The following is a 19,428-nucleotide window of genomic DNA, read 5'->3' on the forward strand; positions in this document are numbered from 1 at the left end:
ACAACCGGGCTAGAACCTGTGTGGAGTACTGGATGGGTGGCGTGTAGTGACTCGAGAAGAAGAAGATCTATAGACCTACCTCCATACACATCGTGTCCCTCGGGGTCAATCCTCCCTCCCATGTCCAGGGGTTTCATCTGGGTGGGGTCAAAGGCTACTCTCAGCTGGACATCCATGTAGTTGCTTGCGGTGACCTTGTCCACCCCGTGGCTCTCGGCAGCCATCTTGAAGTGGGCCTGGACCGGAGGCTCGCCGCCGTAGGCCTGGATCCTAGAGACCAGCTTGCGCTGGGCCTGGACCAGCAGGGGGCTGACCACCTCTGAGTAGCGTTCCCTAAAGAATTAATGGGCAGGAGAAAAAACAAAAACAGAACAAGAGGATAACAATGAGCAAAATTTAGAATTTCCCTTGCCTTTCCAAGGTCTACCATCTACTTACTTTAAAAATGATTCACATAGACTTCGTTGGAGCACTATCAGTGTCTTGTTATAAAGAATTTCTCAAGCCAATAACTTTGGATCGAGATGTGACAATGTTGCTCTTTTCAGTTTGCTCATTCATTCACAACTAACAAATCAATCAGAAATTGAGACTGGAATCTCTGACTCACAAGTCTGTTTGTATCTAGTGTTCAGCGCAAATCAAGACCAGTCAAATTTCATACCAAAAGAGAGCGTAACAATCTAACAGTAGGGCACCAAGACAGTATGGTGCCAATCAACACAGTAAATCACTCTTATGGAATGCATCTAGGGAACAGACAGGAAAGAGAACAGCAAGGATTATGCTTACTGGGTGAGGACGTTGAACCTCATGGCCACATCAGCCAGCTTCTCCCACTTCTGCTCGTAGTAGAGCATCTCCAGCACCCGCAGCACCATGCGCCGGATCCAGCGAGAGTCGAAGCAGCTGACGTCGTCCAGGTGGGACTCAAACTTGAGGCTGGCCCCGCCCTTCTCGTCGGCCACCGTGCCCACCCATGTGTTGGTCAGCACCTCAGACGGAGACCCTTTCTTTGCCTGTGACCAGTAGGAGAAATGTTGTGTATTATCAGGGTTGCCAACATTCACACATGAAAATCATTTGCAATGATGTTGGACATAAAACTTTTACATTCTTGTATGGACTTTAGTCCTGTTTACAACAGCCTTTTCAAAATGTATTGCAATAAAGTGCTATGTATTCATGTCTCTGCAGAAAGACAATCCTTTTGTGCTATTTCTACAGCAGGAATGAGTATTGCCAGAATAGTGTGTTTTACCAAACTGTAACATCTTAGATGTCCTTCTCCCCTCATCAGCACCAATAAATCCACCAAATTAGAGCATTCAGCATATACGTACAAATGTGGATACAATCGAAGATACTTAACATACAGTTTGTACACTTGACAACACAGATGTCATCATCTTAAAGGGCCAATCACACACAAAAAAGGATGGGAATTAAGCTTTGCAAGAGACACTGACCTATACAGACAGGGAAAAAGACTGGTGCATGTACCTTCTTATTCTTGTCTGCCTCATCCTGTAGGTGCACCATCATGTCCAGGAGGCAGTCCACAGCTAAGAAGAAAGGGTGCCACACCACTCCCCTCAGGGCGTCCACAGTCAGCAGGCCCGAGCCATGGCCTCCTGAGAAGCAGTAAAGGATGGCCGTGTGGGCACAGTTCCACATGTTGCGGCAGGCATTCTGGAGAAGGGCCCAGTGGTGGCCGCGATGGGCCAGGACCTGAGGGCGCCAACAAAAACATTCAGACATCACATGTAAAACAAAAATATAAAACCACATGTGTAGTAACTTTGATAGAAAGTTAGGAATACACCACGTTTTTAACATCTTCTCTACTATTATATTAACTACAAAGCCTTAAATCTACAATTTCATTTTACAAACTTTAAGTTTGTATAGAAAATTTAAGTTTTGTAGACGGAAAAATAAACCTAAACAGGAATATGATCATAACCAGAACCCCATCCTAAGTCTCTAAAAGAAGCCGGATGCTTTAGAGTGAGAGCATCAGTTTCTTTCCCCTTGGATAGCTGCTGGTACAATCAGCCAATCATTTGGGGTTTGTTGGTAGGTAAAAGCCGCAGTCACACTGACAAAACAAAACAAAACAAAACAACTTGCCACAGCTTTTTTGAGGTGATCAAAAGTCTTCTTGATGCTCTCAATTGTGGCCTGCATGGTGAACCCACTGACATCCACAGTGGGCTGGGCTGGGGCCACGTTGAGCCCGCCCCCGGAACGCTCTGTCTCTGAGGACCGGTACGTCTTCATGGTGTCGGACTCCTTGTCATCAGGAGGAGCAGGAAGGATAGGCACTGGCTCACCTGAAGTAGAGATGAAAAAAGTTGTTTGTATGAGCCTGGATGTCAAAGGTTTCCCTTTTTTATCCCTTTTATCTTGTCATCTCCCACATCATATTTCATTGATCATTTTTAAGAGAGACTGTTCAGAGCCAAATGTAACAGTGCTGCAATTATTGTTGGCATTGATTTGAATCACTCATATTGGATGACTATACTATAAGATAACAAGTTATATGTCAAGTAGAATGGTTCTCTTGTATATCCATCCATATAAAAGAGATAAATGTCACTTCTGTGTATTCGCGTAGTAAAGCAAAAAGAAAATCAACATTATATCACATTCCTCTGTATTGCAAATAGCAAGACATTGCATCAACATACATTTGTATGATGTTCTGCAAGTATGCCTCACATGAGTTATCACTGCAGGTCTTACCGACGGTGGCAAGGGCAGCAGCCTCTATGCCCGAGGGCTGACCAGTGATGTAGGGGTTCACGTCGTACAAGTCCAACTGCTGGAGCTGCTGGATGACCGGGTCACTCTGAGAGGCGTGGGTGTCTCCCTGTCGGGTCACAGTCCGGGAAGCACCCCCATCCCATCCTACCACCAGGGTGCCGGCAGTCTCAAACGTGAACCATTCGTTGTCAAGGTAGGAAGATCTATGCATAAGATGGATAATTTCAATATACTTAAGTACTTCTCCTCCTCCTCCTCCTCCTCCTCCTCCTCATCATCATCATCATCATCATCATCATCATCATCATCATCATCATCATCGTCATCATCATCATCATCATCATCATCATCATCATCATCAAAATCATTGAAATATTCCGTCAATAATCTCTCACCAATTTCAGTGGTTTTGGGGAAGTGCTCACAGTGAAGAATGGTGTTGGAGGAACATGGAGGAATGTTCGCCTTATAGAGATGCGCAGAAATTCTGAACACACACTAAAATGCATATTCAGGCACATATGTGAAATCAACATTAAATTTGCACTTGCACCCTACCACTACACAAGTGATGAAGCATGGCAATGTCAGATGAGAACTTAGCCTAAGATGAACACTTGCATTGTAAGAGAAGATTCTAGGAAAAGCGGATAAGGTGGGTATGATCAAAAGATAAATTCAATCACATGTATCATGTACACATATGAAAAGCTATGTTCTGATAAGATGGTCATAGGAACACATATGGTAAGTGCCCAATCAAAAACAGATGGTGAGGCTTTTCATCATAGCATTGTTTTTGTCATATATTACATAACAATACAATAGTATAGCGTAGTACGGTATATGGTACCAAGATCGATTGTATTACAAACATTATATATTATATGTTACTATACTATTCAATACTGACACAAGCAAAACATTGGAGCCAAGAGCAGAAGGGGTTCTTGGTTTAGAGCAGTGACCTCTTCTATTGTTACATTTGTAGAGGATACTGTCCCTGATATTTTGATCACAGTGAATTACACTGAGTACGGTTGCCATATTGACATTAAAACTTATTATACCTCCCTTGCTTTGAGTCAAACTGTTTTTTTAAAGGTAGCTGGTAAGCAATTATCTTTGAAACATAGTATGCCATATGTATGGTGTTTGTGGTGATTGTGGAAAGGTGATGGTACTGATGATCGTTATGAGGATGATGATGATGATGATGATGATGATGATGATGATGATGATGATGATGATGATGATAACGATGATGATGTTGGTGGTGCAGTGCTGCTCTCACCTGTAAATGTCCCCAACCGATGGCCCAAGGAGCTTATTTCTCTTTTCCACCTTGCCCAGGAACTGGCCAAAGTGGCACAGACCTTGAAGAATATTCATCTACAGAAGAAAAGGACACAAGGGAAAATTGTAAATCAGCCTCAATACCTTTACCTGGCAATACTGACTGCAGAATGGCAACAAAGTGACATCATAACCGCATCACAATTACAATGTCAGACAACTACTGGAGTAATCTTTTACAGATTCTCTACCCACTGATAAAATATTTTGTGTCTCAACTATGACATGAGCCAATGATATGTAGATACATTAGCACAGCTTTGATAAAAACATCAACTGTGTGAAAATGACATTCTTACTCGATAAATCATCCTTATTGTCTTATGCAAAAATCAGACATAGTGAAACATACAAACATTGGAGAATCCACATCCATAATCTCTACCAAATAATTCCCACTCTAATGGAAAGTCATAATAATGATGTATAACATCTTGAACAAATCAGTATTGATATTCAAACAATTGAAGCTTGCTGATCTTAACTAATAACGTTTACTTACGCACTACATTGACTCATCATTTCATCTCCTTGTAAAATACGGACATATATTACACAACCTGACACAGTTAATCATTTGGGGATGGACTGATTTTGCACACATTTTAACATAGACACCTGCCCAAGCATTCTTGGGACTCGTCTTCAAAGGGTTAAGATTACCTGGGCTCTCCACGGCATCTCATCATTACAGATCCTTCTCAATCTCTGCTTCTTCCGGTTCACACGGTAGAAATCTGGTAACAGCATCTCCAGCTTGTCAAAGGCCTGCTCAGAAAGAAAGAGAAACATTTCTGTTTTATTAGTTAAGAAAAGAAGTATCATCTGACAGCTCACATCCCCGCACACCTCCAATGCTAAGACCAAAACACAGTCATATTCATTCTAAGGTTTAAGAAAGAAAATTTTGAATAGACTCATGCCCCGTAGACTTTGAACAGATATGTTGATTCACCTGCTCTATGCATTTTAAGTACTCATCTGCTATCTACAATTATCATATCCCAGGGATAGTCACTCCAGTCATCTACTGCTCTAAATTTCTTATATTTGTTATGACAACTTATGTGTGATAGCTGCTGATAGTAATGAAAGAGTCAACCATATGTTAATTCTATGAAAAAAAAAAGAGTCTCACTTCTACGTCTCTTCAAATCTCATCGGAATTTAAATGGCTGAATACAGAGGAGTAAATGAGTACACTACTGACCAGTAGTTCCTTGTTCTCTTGCTGCTCTCGGGCGGAGTCAGAGAGGCGAAGGTTGGATCGGAGGTGAACCAGGAGCTGGAAGTTCTTCTTTCTCCTGCGGGGGACGGGCTTACTGTTGGCCTGCTTGCCTTGGACCTGCCTGCTGTTTGCAATCTGTCAGGGAGTAAAGGAGTAGGGGAAATGAAGTATGAACCTAGCCTGAAAGACTTCTTCTCGCCAATTCAAACATAATATTTAGAAAATAATGCAGATGTTGAGGTGACCAATGCAGAGTACGGATGACCAGAACAGTCATTTGCTCTTCTTCAAATGAGAGCTTCAGTGAGCTAGCAAAAACAAACAAAATTTGTCCAAGTTATTCTTTGGGCAAACTAAACTATGAATCAAGACTACATAACTCACTTCATTATTCCCCAAAATTACTGCAACTTCAAGTTAGCAGAACAGCATCGGTAAAGTCTCTACAGAATTAGACATTCCATACACTTATGCAGAAGACAAACTGAACATGCGGAAAGAGAGACTAGATGAATATAAATCGATTAAAAAAATATACAAATATCTAAGACTGCTAAGTGTACACATTTTTTTTTTTCATTTTCTTTTTTTCAAATTCAAATTCAAGTTTATTTCAACAAATTCAGTTAAAACATACAGAGAGACAATCAATTAAAATATATATACATAAACCAATCAAAAATTATTTCAGGTAAGTACACACTCATAACTAAAAAGTGTGTGACGAAGATTGACATAACAGTTTGAATAATAGTGGTGGAAAATCTAAGAGGTGCAAGCGTTCCTGCAAACAAGCTGCTCCGATTGTCTTGACTCCAACATCAAATGAATGGACATTATGACAACCAATTACTCTAGGAACAAGGAAAGTGTGGGTTCACCTTGCTGAACTCCAGCACAGCGGCAGCATACTTCTTTGGGTCATCCCCAGCCACTGTGGCTGCCTCAGGCCCCTTGGTAATGATGGCCTTCACTGCAGACAGCTGCTCATTGCGTCTGGAGGAGTAGGAAGGAGGGGGGCAGGGAGAAAAGGATGTAACTAATTCATAAGATGTGTTCTTCTTTTACTCATTCACATCATAGACCAAAGAAATTATCCCCACTCAACATTTTGTCTAGTTCACATGAGCCAAAGTCAATTCAATTTGTAATGTAGTAAAGCTGCAGCAGAAAAGATGGGGGCAACAGAGTAAAAGACAGACACAGAATAAACAATTCATACATGTGCCAGGCTTTTTCAAGGATATGATTACTACAGATACAGCTGTGAATTGGATTTAAGGAGATCACAGGAAAACAACCAATGAATGCAGAGGAAATTACTGTTTTAGTCAATGTTCTGTCATGTAACTCCCATAACTTCAATATAAACCAGATGTTGCCATGTGACAAATGCACGTTAACATACCCCCCCCCCCCCCCCCAACCAAGGATACATTGGTGTGGTAAAATGGACAACGTATAAACAAACTCCACAAAAAAAGGAACGCACTGAAGCTATGCAGTGCGAGGAAGCTTGCTCGGCTACCTGTTTGGTATGCTGTATAGAATCCTTGCAAATGGCTATGATGAGATGTATTCTCATGGTCGGACATCCGGGTATTTTGCGTGTCACGGGGTCATGGATAGCGGTGGAGTGAAAACAAACAGACGCGTGAGCCTGGAGTGGTAACGCTATACGTGTTTTCTGCCGGGGCGCCCCGCGAGCATAGCGCTAGCGCAAGCTGTACTACTGTAGCTGTGCGGGCGGCAGGATTAGGCCCTAGGCCTTCCCTAAATTAGGCCCTACCCTAAGCCTACTACAGTACTAACGTTAGGCCTGTAGACCTACCTGAAGTTTCTATGAGGTACTAAGTAAGCGTAGAGATATCGGGGTAGGGCCTACTCAAAGAGGTTCTACTGCACATCTGGCCATTTTGTCGGGTCGTTGATCCAGAGTCCTGCCGCGATTTCATACGGGCACAGGTCCAGTCTGGCTGCCTTCAACTTGGCAAAATGCCGGGACCGATTGATCGACAGGATCCAGATTTTTAGAATATTGCTGGCAAGACATGATGCATGTATCTCATGAATGATGGCACAAATGACAAAATGAATAATGAAAAACAGTCCCCATGTACCGGTACTGTCTGCGTAGTAGAGTTGCACATAAATTATACGCGTCGCACCACACATGCACAGCATGCAGTATGCGCATTATGCAGGCTTAGCGCTGTTTGTTTTCACTCCAGTCAACCGGAAGTGACGTGTAGCCGACCGCAAGAATACAATCAACATGTCAGAGAAGAAGCTGAAGAGGTAATATGTTTGTTTGCAGACAGAAACAAAAGATACCCAAATAGTGTAAATGGTTCAGGGGCCATTTTTGCGGAAATGTCAGCGATTATCAAGAGTTGAATTGATATCACTAACTATGGTTGAAACCAGGTGGGAACCAATCAGCTGTGAGGTTTATCATACTGCTGCTGCTGCAGTAACTACAATTACTGCAACTATTGCAAATAAATTGCAAAACGGGTGACCTACCCCTCACAGCAACTGTTATGTTGAGTGTGAGAATGGCTTACCTTACGAGCCACATGGTGGTTTCCTCACACCATTCTATGGCTATGTCCGGCAAGCCTTCACTCAGCGCTTTCTGCACGACTTGCACAAGGAATTCCAAGTAGCGAGCACGGCGGCGAAACTTCACCACTGAAATGAAAGGCGACCAGTCTTCAACGTCAAAAAAAGTTTAAAGGCCGAGACCTTTCGATCGATAAAATTACAGTGCCGGCGATTTTTTCCCGAATTTCCTTTTATGCTCTGTACAAATTCCATATGATCTAAATACTAACTCACTCATGTAGGAATAAGTATATCTTGAGCCTAAATAAGACTTTGCCTGCTGAGCATTAAGTGCATCTAGTCAATCAAAGATATCACAGAACTACTGGTCAGGTGAAATTGATCAAGCAAGTATTTGTGTTGGGTAACACGTCTTAAAATTAACAGCCCCTTTGATACATCCCATTTTTAGGGGAACCCAAGTTGAACACATGTAAAAGATACAACTTCCACTGTAAATCAAAACATCATTGGTTTTGTTTAATAATCAGAACAACTTACTCTACTCTAATATGTTGTCTGCTAATTTCAAAATGATGCAGGTGACTACCAGCTCCATGAAGTTTATCAACACTTATAATTACTGTGCCTACTGTCTTCACTAGCATATCACACTCCTAATATTGGGGGAAGGGAGTAGGCTATGATCTGACTAAAGTGTCCTTCTAGTCATTTGCGGACATTCTTCCTCTTACCTTCTCGGTAGGCATGTCTGCTGGGTAGAGTTGAGATGAAGGCATGGAGGATGTTGGGGTCCTCAGAGCCAGTCAACTCATCGGCATTGTGGGCTGTCAAAATTAGGAAGCATGTAAATAATCTTAACATCAGTTTTAGCTTTGTCGTACAGAGAAAGTGTGTGATCATGAATAGAAAAAAAAAGTAAAAATGCATACATGTGTGTGTACCTGAAAAAATGGTTACAAGGAGTGTACTTTTTACTTTTTTTTTGTCTCAAACAACAGGATGTGTTACAACACAATGGGGTTCATGAGTTTCTAAAGAGACTGTATGACAACTGAATTCATAGTAGTTACATTAATCAACACGTCATTATTCTTATTATCATTCTTAACTATCTAATTTCTTCTTGATCACCCTAAAGATAAGAAAACATTAAAGGAAACTGAGAGAGAAGTACTCTTTAAATCTAAACTTGAATCCAGATACTGATTATTCATCACTTACTACAGTACAGCTCCTGTTATAACGAACACGGTTATAACGAAATTCCGGTTGCATGTACAGTAAACCTCGGATAAGTCGACGTCGAGTGAGTCGAAAATCACTTAACTCGAAGCAAAATAAAAAGTCCCGATTTTTCCCTATGTATTTTCTCTAAGAAATATTTGGATAAGCCGAAGTACGAGAGTCGAATTTCGGCTGTGTCGAAGTAAAACATTCAGTCCCTTTTGTACAAAATACACGTAGTTTACATCACTTGAGCCGAAGAAGATTTGTCTGGCATTCTCATTACATTTAGAGGAGAACAAAAAAAATCGGCATGTCGCAGAACCCTGTCCTTGGCTTGCTGCAGGCAGGGTGGTGATTTCTCTCACCTCCCTGCTGCAGGTAAGCATGCACACTCACCGTACCGCTCTGCACGCATGTCGAATACATACACATGTATACATGTATACACACAGCACATCGATCCATATACTTTATCCATACACACAGCACATCCATACTTAATCCATGTCAAGCCAGAACTCCTTGGTCAACCAATCGCTGCTTTAATATTTTAGTGACAGGCCAAGTGGGCGGAGCTTGTTTGTGCGTGCCCGGCTGGCTGTATAGTTTTGTTCGACGGAGGTGGGATGGGCCTGGGAGAGTGTTTATGTCAGGGTAGGTTGACAGAGATGGCTACCTATGTTGCACCATAGACATAGCACATGCACATTGCCACATTAGCGCAGACGTTCTCAGAACTACGTTCTACTAGTATTGATACAAATTCCATGTTCAATTTAGAACAAAATAAGAACATTATCTTCAAGAACAGACAAATTTGAATGCAAACACACACACGCACACACACACACACACACACATGCATGCAAATGTACTATAATACATGTACATAACTGTGAGTCGAAAAAAAAATCGACTCTCGCGAGAGTCGAATTTCACTTAAGTCGACGCATTTTTGTCAGTCCCGAGAGCTTCGACTCATGCGAGGTTTACTGTATTTCTATTGTTTAATTGTTCGGTTACAATGAAATTTCGATATAATGAAAGAAAACTGCCAGTCTGGAGGACTTTGTTATAACGGGAGTCCACAGTATCTTTACTGAAATAAAGATGAACTACATGATTATAAGACATTAACTTTTTAAAGTACCACAAAAAATAAGGTGGCATCTTCCTTTAACAGTTAATCGCTAGGAGCAAACAATCTTCAGCCATACTGAATCAAGCATACAAAGTACTGTAAAACATGATATATTCGCGGCATGAATTTTTCGCGAATTTGAGCCGACTGCCTTTTTTGCGGTATGAAATTTTCGCTAATTGCCACTGGCATTCATGCATATAGTGTAGACAGGAACTTTCGTGTGCATTTTAATTTCGCAAATCTTAGTGCTCGCGAAATTCGCGAAATTAAAATGCAAGCGAACATTCCTCGTTTTACAGTACACTGCAATTGTTGCTCAGCGAAAAAAGGGGAGCAGATTTTCCTTTCCTACCCAGTCTTGACAGTCGCAGCATGTGAGCCTCCAGGGCACTCAGCTCCTCATTCTTGATGCCTTCAAGAGCGAGGGCCGGTTGTCCTGCCCGCTTGCCCCGCTTCTTCTTGGGCTGGACATTGCCTGTGGCTCCTCCCTCGCCATCCTCGATGAAGTCGATGTTGGTGCCGTCTGCCTTGCCTCCTTTCTCAGGCTCCTATTAAAGCAAAAAGTCAAGACTCTCATCTGACAAAAACATTGCTTTGATCTAGGCTCTCATTTAGTTTTCTATGCAGAAGTCTCTGTCAAACTTTATAAGGCACATAAATGAAATAAAGGGTGCTGACAAAATGATGAGTATATTAAAGTAAATTATTATCAAACTATGATGCACAGCTGGAACAGAATCTTATATAAATTTGGTGAAGACAAGGTTTGTTGAGGAGTAGTATACAAATATTTCACTTAGTTTTGAAATTAATATATGCTAAACCTTGACATTAAAAGCATCATTATGTTCCTTGTCTAACCAGTGATTTACTCTCCAATGCATAGTTGCATGGAGTTTAATGTTACTTTACTGAAATAAGGTACCTCAGGAGCTTCTAATTCTCATATCTTCCATACTGCAATATTCTTTTCATGATCATCAACAACAAAAACCAACAAAACTACACAACTTCCTTGCAAATGCGATAGGATAAAATACTGATCTTTATTTATTGTTAGCAGTTTAACTGAAGGAGACAATAGCCCAGAAGCCAGTGGTCAAAGTTGGCCACACATGCCAAAAATGATACCTTCTCCACGACCAGCATCTTCTTGCCAACGTCGATGATGTGGTTGGTGAGGGATTTCTGCTTCCAGGTGCGGAGGACCTTGGCCAGGTGGAAGGTGATGGTGGCGATCATGTGGTGCAGGCTGTCGGACACAGACTGGTGCCGACGCTGTCTCATGCTACTGGGAATCTCCTGCAGCACGGCAACGCACTGCATCAGTACCTGGAGAACGGAGGACAGTCGGAGGAACGAACCACACAAAAGTGGGTAATGCGGTCAGCTGCATATTTACCTTCTGTGTACATACACGAGCATTACATCAGGTGCTTTGTTGTTCACAGTAACACCAGTGCTTGCAGGGGTTTGAAAGTCAACACTTTAAATCAGTTGCCTTAATTTGTGGAGGATCATACCTACATGATACAGTATTAAGATTACCATGGCTTGAAATGGCTCAGATGGAATATGAAACTTACTTACAGAATCCACATGGATAATCCAATCATTTTTGGGACCTGCAATTACACAAGCTTACTTTTATACAGACTCCATCATATTTCTCTTCATTCCTTTGTTACTCCAACAGCAGTGTGTCACTGACCACTCTATTCACTGTATTCATGCTTTAAGAGTATTCATAGCATTCATAGCATTCACAGCATTCAAGTATCCAGTTCATGGCTTGAATGCTCAAAGACGAATAATGACATTCAAGGAATACTCCAAAATTCAGAGGGACCTGTGAAAGCACCTTTAAGATGTGAAGAAATCAGTATATTAGCTCAAACAAAATTTGGTATCACTCATGAAAGCTTTAAAAGTTTATCTTATGAATCTGCACATGGAGTTGCTGCTAAAACGCTGATGTAAGATGACTTGAAATGCAAAATGTGAGTAGATAGGAGAATTTAGCAATCAATCACAACCATTTCAAAACCCACATACCTGGACGACAGGTATGGATGGGATCTTATAGTGAATGAGAGGAGCCAGAAGGCCGTAGCACTGTACCACAGCCTGCAGGGCCATGGTGGTCTCATTCAACCAGCCGGCCAGCTCGATGGCCACCAGCATCCGCTCACAGTTGGCTAGTCGCTGGGTCTGATGGAAGGAGAAAATGAAAAACAACCAAATGGAACAATGATGCTACGTTAACTTTACATCAACTCCGACAATAATCTACTAGGCTAATTCAGACCACTGCATATTTGCTTTACATCTTGAGATGATCCCATCTCTACACACATGCCTTTCCTTGAACATGAAACATATATGCAGGAATATGACTTGAAGGATACAAATGATGCCAATAATCATAACAGGGCATGGGTAATCCCAAAGATGGCATTCCGTGGCAGAAAAGGGACTCACCTGCCCCTTGTAGTACGGCCCGCTGTCACACAGCTTGGTGCAGTAGATGCTACCATCCCTCATGGCGATGTCCACGTTGATGAAGATGCTGCTGAGGAACATGCGGAGAAGCAGCGGAGAGGCGACGCTGGCCGTCTTGGGATTCAGCCTGGAAGAACGCAACATGTCACCATTGAAAGGATTTTGAAATGTGTTTCACTGCTTGGGGGAAAGTATCAAATATCTTCTCTCTTTGAACTTTAAATATAACTGATGGGTAATCTGAATAATAATTCAATAATAAATTGATGTGATTTGGAAGCTTTTCCTTGCATAAGAAGATGGTAGATTTCTCCTTTCTTTGATTGTTAACATCACAACATATACAAGAATTTGTGACACAGCCATTTGTCATCCTATATTCAAAAGACAACAACCAAAACTACCACTACTTCTTCTACCACTCTAGTATTATTATCATTACTACTATACCTACCATCACTACCACTATTACTATTACAGCTTCCTCTACTACTAACTTCTAACTACTACTACTATTACTACTACTACTACTACTACAACAACTAGTACTACTTCTTCTACTACTTCTACTACTTCTACTACTACTACTTCTCCTACTACTACCACAACTACTACTACTATTACGACTTCTACTACTACTACTTCTACTGCTACTACTACTACTACGCATAACTACTAACACTATGGCTACTACTACCACTACTACTACCACTACTACTACTACTTCTACTACTACTACTTCTACTGCTACTACTACTACTACTACTACTACTACTACTACTACTACGACTTCTACTACTACTACTTCTACTGCTACTACTACTACTACTACTACTACTACTACTACTACTACGACTTCTACTACTACTACTTCTACTGCTACTACTACTACTACTACTACTACTACTACTACTACTACTGCTACTACTACTACTACTACTACTACTACTACCATCGAGATCAAAAACTATAATTGTAAGAGAACTGTGCTAGGTGATACATACTGTCTGAGGACAATCTTGTAGTCCTCTCGGGCCGACTCGCCGCGTATCTCGGACCGGGGAGGAGGGATGGGGGCCACAAAATGGTCCCAGAGCACCATGCTGGCCGTCAGACCAATGTCATAACAACCAACCTGGTAGGCAGCCTGAAAGGGGCAGATATAAACTGATGAGTATTCATCTGATAGTGCAAGTCAGTAAGCTAGCTGGGTAAGAGACGCAGAGACCTGAAGAATAGAAGAGAAACTTAACTGCAACATTAAGTTCTTAAGTCTTCTTCAATGATTCTATTTGCTCAGGAGTCAAAGTGATCTTAGATCCGGCATTGTGTGGTTGCTAATTGACAGATTGTCAAATGTATTCCATTTGAGTCTTTTTGCTCCAACAAGGAGTATGTGACTGTGTAACAACTAGGATCACAGTTAGAACACAAGATTTATTGTATCAATGAAACTTTGAAATAATTTCCTGTTGTGATGAACAACAAAGATATTGAAAAATACTGACAAGAAGAAAATATTATATCAAAGAAATCTGGTTTTCTGACCTGACTGAGGAAGGCCCAAGTCATGAGGACAGGCAAGGGGTGTGAGGCCAGCATGGGACGGCTAGTGTCCCCTATGGAGTCCCCGATCAGCTGGCCATCAGCCGTGTAGGCTGCCACGGCAAACACGTAGCGCTGGTTAACCCTCAGACCAGATACGCACAGCTCGCAGTCATAGGCCGGAATCTAAAGAATGTGGCACAACATCCGTCAAGATTTGCTCATCATTTTAATGATACAAACAAACATCCCACTGTATGTACAACTCGAGGATACACTTCAGTGGCCCTTCTCTATGAAGAGAATAGGACAGACCTAATTAAACAAAGAGTTTGAACTCTAAACTGGACATAGAACAGCATGGAACATTGAACAATGCCAAAGGGCACTTCATCAGGAACATTTGTTACAGTGATAGTGTATTCACTCAGAATTCTACATTCCTCACAGTCCTCTTTGTATCATTCAACTTGTGAAACTCAAAGCACCAACATACTCTGTGTAGTACATAAACTGTGGCTTGCCTACCACAGCAGATATGATTTTGGGAGGCATGAAGTACTTAATCAGGGCCTTGTTTTATCAAAAGATATAATCGATTTTAAATTTCCTTAACACACAGGCTGCCATAGACTTATGATAGAAATCAACTTTACAATCAATTATAACTCTTCATATAACAGGGCCCTGGTCTGTATCTGGCCCATCAAGCTATTGTTTGCAACATATGCTTTGTATGCTTTCCTCATTGATCATTATCAAAACTTTGCAGCCTTCTAGTGGATCTCTTATTCTTAAAATATGTATCTGGCTTTTACTTGCACAGCGCAACCTTTTGCCATATATAAGAGATCATCACCATAGCACCTCCCCACAATGCTGTATTGTGTAGTTTCTCCTAGAATAGCTTCATGGAGATGCAAGAGGGATTATCTTGAGCATCACGTATATAGGCAAATTGCAGTGCACTTGGTGTCAGGATCGATAAGTGCAATGCACTCTGTAAGATGGTATAAAAGATTACCAACCTCTTCCCCTGTGCCTGGTAGGTTATAGTCATTCAGTCTGACCTTCACATTGCTGCCCGATGACGTGCGAGCAAACAGGCGATACCAGGCAACCTGACACGATACAAAATTGGTCAATATATGGGACAACATGAAAAATAATACGGTACAATATATTCATTTACAAGATATAAGCACATGTGAAAAATATCTAACCTATCTTTATTGCATTACACAATGCAACCCATGATACACTACAGCCCTCTTTCAGTTCTGACAATTCAAATACATGAAAAAGACAACACTTCACATATTTTTGTTAGAATTTCATTTCAAAGCAAAATACCTTTATCACAGATAACATCCCCGTCATTAGTTCTACTTCAAACTTGTGAGCCAATAAATTTTTGGAATGCACTGGCAATAAGACAAGCTGGCATTGATCTATCTATTGCTGTCATTCTGTGTGAATACATACAGTCCATCAAAACTAAAAGTAGCATCACTACAGTATTTCTGCATTTCTATGATGTTGATCATAGCCCACATACTTTAGGAACATTCAAAAGTTTCCTGGCGGTAGACAAACATAATGAACACCTTATTCACCAATAATTATTGTGGTTCATTAGGAAGGACCAAATCAACAGAAGCACTTGACTACCTTTTGAGGGGGGTTGAAGGGGGCTGGTTTGAAGACCATGCTACTGTCAGTCCGACACACTAGTAACGGTGCTGGGGGCACTCCCCCATCTCTCACTGGCCCCGTCTTCTCCACAGCATTGTTGTTGTACAGCTTCAACTCCTGATCTTGGGCCTTGGTGATGTAATTCATGGCATCCTGACATGTCGGAAATGTACGCAAATGCATATTAGCTATGATGTCATCACATCAGTTCTCCTCTGGGTTGGCAATGTGATCCAACTTTTGTCACAAACATTCTCAGTAATTCTGACTGCATACTGTATGCATGAAATGATTTGCTCTACTACTGTGCATCATGCAGTGCATAAGACATGAACATAGGAATATTTTAGAGGGACATTAAAATATGCATAGATATTCCTTCATCTGCAAAAATTGTTCATGAAATCTCAATGATCTTGATCCAAAGCGAAATATTAATCACACGAAAGTTTTAATTTTGAAGGTTATACACACATACATGTTGTATGTTCATTCCTACTTCCTGAATTTTGATGTCTTTGACTGATACTATGGATCAGAATTAAAGAACCATTACTATATTTCTTCACTCATTAACAAAATAAGTGCCTTCTCTTTTAATCTTGACTTCACAACCCTAGCAAGGTGAATGCAGGGAACTGCTAGGATTCCACACCCCAACAGCAATTTACTGACTGTTGTAATTGCTTGTCCTAATCTCACTGAATGAGCACCACCTTGCCTGTTTCTATGAGCAATGCAATATGGCCGCTTCACTTTTACCTGCAGCAGCTGCTTCTGTTTCTGGCTGGGGTCAGTGTCTTTGTCCGTGGCCTGGAGAGCCTGCTGCATGGAGAAGAGAGCCTTGGACAGCAGATTCTTATCACAGAAATCCAGCAGTTCCTCCACTGTGTCTATAGCCATGCTGTCAAACTCATTCTGTAAAATAAGGGCATAGAAGACTCACAAAAGGTGAACCTGAAATCTGAGCTACAATCACTCCAGAAGAAAAACAGCACCAATGAAAAGAAAGAAGAAATATCTCAAAAACTTGACAAGTATCGCAAAACAGGCACATGCATTCCCACAATATACCTTGTTCAACCACAGTAACAACAGATTTTAGCCTCATAACAAGAAAGAACTTGAATTAGAATTTAATCCAAAGCCTTGATGAAAATATCCAATTGATCATTGTATTCAAAACCATTTACTACTCCAATGATTTAATCTTCTCATTAACGTGCAGACTATTATGAAGTGCGTATATGCCTCTTTCTTCAGACTAAAAATTATTTCAACAGTGGAATTATATGTATATCAACTAAAAAAGTTTCTTCTTAAGAATTATATTCTCTCATTCAAAGTTTGTGAATTATGGTGCAGAGTGATGATACAAAAAGTGCCAAAGTTGGTCCTTCACAATCTTTTTTGTCAACGTTTTTGAGTGCACATCTACAGGCATCCAACTGGATCCCAACTCTATCCAGGCACTCACCAATTTGGACATTTTGGAGCCGGACATCCTACTGCCAGGCCCGCCGCTCTTGATGGAACCCTTGCTTGACCCCTTGCGCTCCCTGGAGCCAAGGGTGCCGGCCAGCTTCAGACACACCCTGTGGTACATGTACAGTAGCTCCAGGTGCAGATCCATGATGGTATTGTGGACCCCGTCGGGATTCTCTTCCTTATCTTTGGAGGGGGCAGCGGCAGCAGCGGTGGATGGAGCAGGGTCTACGTTTGGCTGCTGGGCAGTACTAGGGGGCGGCGCTGGAGGCTGGGTGGCATCGGGGGCTGAGGGTGTGGTTGCGTCTTTGCCGTCATCAGCACACACAAGATCCTGTAAAGAGTGGACATGCCTTGCATTGAAATACTCTACATGGAACAAACTACAACGAAGAACAAACCTCCATTTCACATGCCGAATATTGTTTCCAAATTTATCTCTCTAAACTTTTTGATAATCATTGCTTTTACTACCATCAATCCATTGAAAAAAAACAACACTACTGTATGTACAAGGAATTTCCTCAAGGCAATTTTGCGCCATCTAAGGCTTCAAAACCAAAACCAAATTCAAATATGTGCACTGTAGACACAAACTTATCATAAAATAACACAGATTTTAATATAACTCAGTTTATAGTCATCACCAAGTGAGGTAGAGTTTTAAAAATAGAGAGATCTAAACAGTAAGAGCCAACAAAGACTGCATAAATGTCAAATTGACTGAACAGTTGGCAGAAAATCTGCAGCTCTAGCCTTTACACAGGCAAGGGTTAAACTTGCCTTCTTCCATTTTTTTTTGTGCTTGGAAAAATGAATTGTGTGCAGGTCCATGACAAAACAGAGCCAGAGTCAGTTTAGCCTGTACATAACAAGAGACCCGCGGGTCTAGCGCTCACCTGAGTATCGCAAGTTCACCTTTCACGCAGTCACTAATCTAAATTAAAATTTGACCAGGCATTCTCAAGTAGAAGATGAAAATGTACAATAAGGGCCCAATTTTTTTAAGATTCCTTAATTTGGGGGGATTGGGGCCCCCTGGGGCCCTCTGGGTGGGGCATGGTGCCCATTTTGATAAATTGAGATCCTGACCCCCTAGGGATGCTACCTGCCAAGTTTGACAAAAATCCATCATGAGGTTTTCAGGAAGAAGATGAAAATGTACAATTCAGGCCCCCATTTGGACCCTTCCAACCACCCCCCCCCCCCCCCCCCTACCCAAGAGGGGCACCCCTGGATCTCCTATGAACAAACTTGAAACTACAGTCATTAATGTACTCACTCATGATATTATCTCAGCTCTATAACTTCTGATTCTAGAGATTTATAAAGATTCCTTCATTTGGGGGGGGGGGGGGGGGGTTTGGGACCCCTGGGGGCCCCCTGGGTTGGGCATGGTGCCCATTTTAACAAATTGAGATCCTAACCCCCTAGGGATGCTACCTGCCAAGTTTGGTGAAAATGGGTCATGGGGTTTTCAAGAAGAAGATAAAAATGTACAATTTAGGCCCCATTAGGACCCCTCCTCACCCCCTCCCCTGGGTCCCAAGGGGGGCACCCCTGATTCTGCCATGAACAAACTTGAAACTACAGTCATCAATGTACTAACTCATAGTATTAACTTAGCTCTATCACTTCTGGTTCTAGAGAAGAAGATTTTTGCGGATTCCTTAATTTTGGGGGGTTTGGGCCCCCTGGGGGCCCCCTAGGTGGGGCATGGTGCCCATTTTAACAAATTGAGTTCCTAACCCCCTAGGGATGCTACCTGCCAAGTTTGGTGAAAATGGGTCATGGGGTTCTCAAGAAGAAGATGAAAATGTACAATTTAGGCCCCATTTGAACCCTTCCCCACCCCCCTCCCCTGGGTCCCAAGGGGGGCACCCCTGATTCTGCCATGAACAAA

General features: G+C 41.7%; 1 protein-coding gene across 1 annotated transcript in view; it reads right to left on the reverse strand.

Annotated features, from left to right (window-relative positions):
- The window catches only part of LOC139722916 (cilia- and flagella-associated protein 54-like), a 117,877-nt gene that overhangs the window by 60,740 nt on the left and 37,709 nt on the right, over positions 1–19,428 (reverse strand). The window contains exons 18-39 of the mRNA XM_071634198.1: positions 18,937–18,947; positions 17,518–17,776; positions 16,803–16,958; positions 16,017–16,193; positions 15,374–15,466; positions 14,349–14,531; positions 13,805–13,947; positions 12,780–12,927; positions 12,354–12,509; positions 11,430–11,630; positions 10,651–10,846; positions 8,659–8,751; positions 7,924–8,050; positions 6,238–6,352; positions 5,339–5,491; positions 4,792–4,896; positions 4,067–4,164; positions 2,752–2,975; positions 2,134–2,336; positions 1,504–1,731; positions 793–1,013; positions 80–333 (exon numbers count right to left, since the gene is read on the reverse strand). Of these exons, the coding sequence (XP_071490299.1) occupies positions 80–333; positions 793–1,013; positions 1,504–1,731; positions 2,134–2,336; positions 2,752–2,975; positions 4,067–4,164; positions 4,792–4,896; positions 5,339–5,491; positions 6,238–6,352; positions 7,924–8,050; positions 8,659–8,751; positions 10,651–10,846; positions 11,430–11,630; positions 12,354–12,509; positions 12,780–12,927; positions 13,805–13,947; positions 14,349–14,531; positions 15,374–15,466; positions 16,017–16,193; positions 16,803–16,958; positions 17,518–17,776; positions 18,937–18,947 (3,544 nt within the window). The remainder of the gene's footprint in view (positions 1–79; positions 334–792; positions 1,014–1,503; positions 1,732–2,133; positions 2,337–2,751; positions 2,976–4,066; positions 4,165–4,791; positions 4,897–5,338; positions 5,492–6,237; positions 6,353–7,923; positions 8,051–8,658; positions 8,752–10,650; positions 10,847–11,429; positions 11,631–12,353; positions 12,510–12,779; positions 12,928–13,804; positions 13,948–14,348; positions 14,532–15,373; positions 15,467–16,016; positions 16,194–16,802; positions 16,959–17,517; positions 17,777–18,936; positions 18,948–19,428) is intronic.

Source organism: Diadema antillarum, unplaced genomic scaffold, assembly GCF_040938485.1.
Source record: "Diadema antillarum isolate AM-2024a unplaced genomic scaffold, OU_Dant_1.0 scf00000177, whole genome shotgun sequence".
Taxonomy (NCBI): domain Eukaryota; kingdom Metazoa; phylum Echinodermata; class Echinoidea; order Diadematoida; family Diadematidae; genus Diadema; species Diadema antillarum.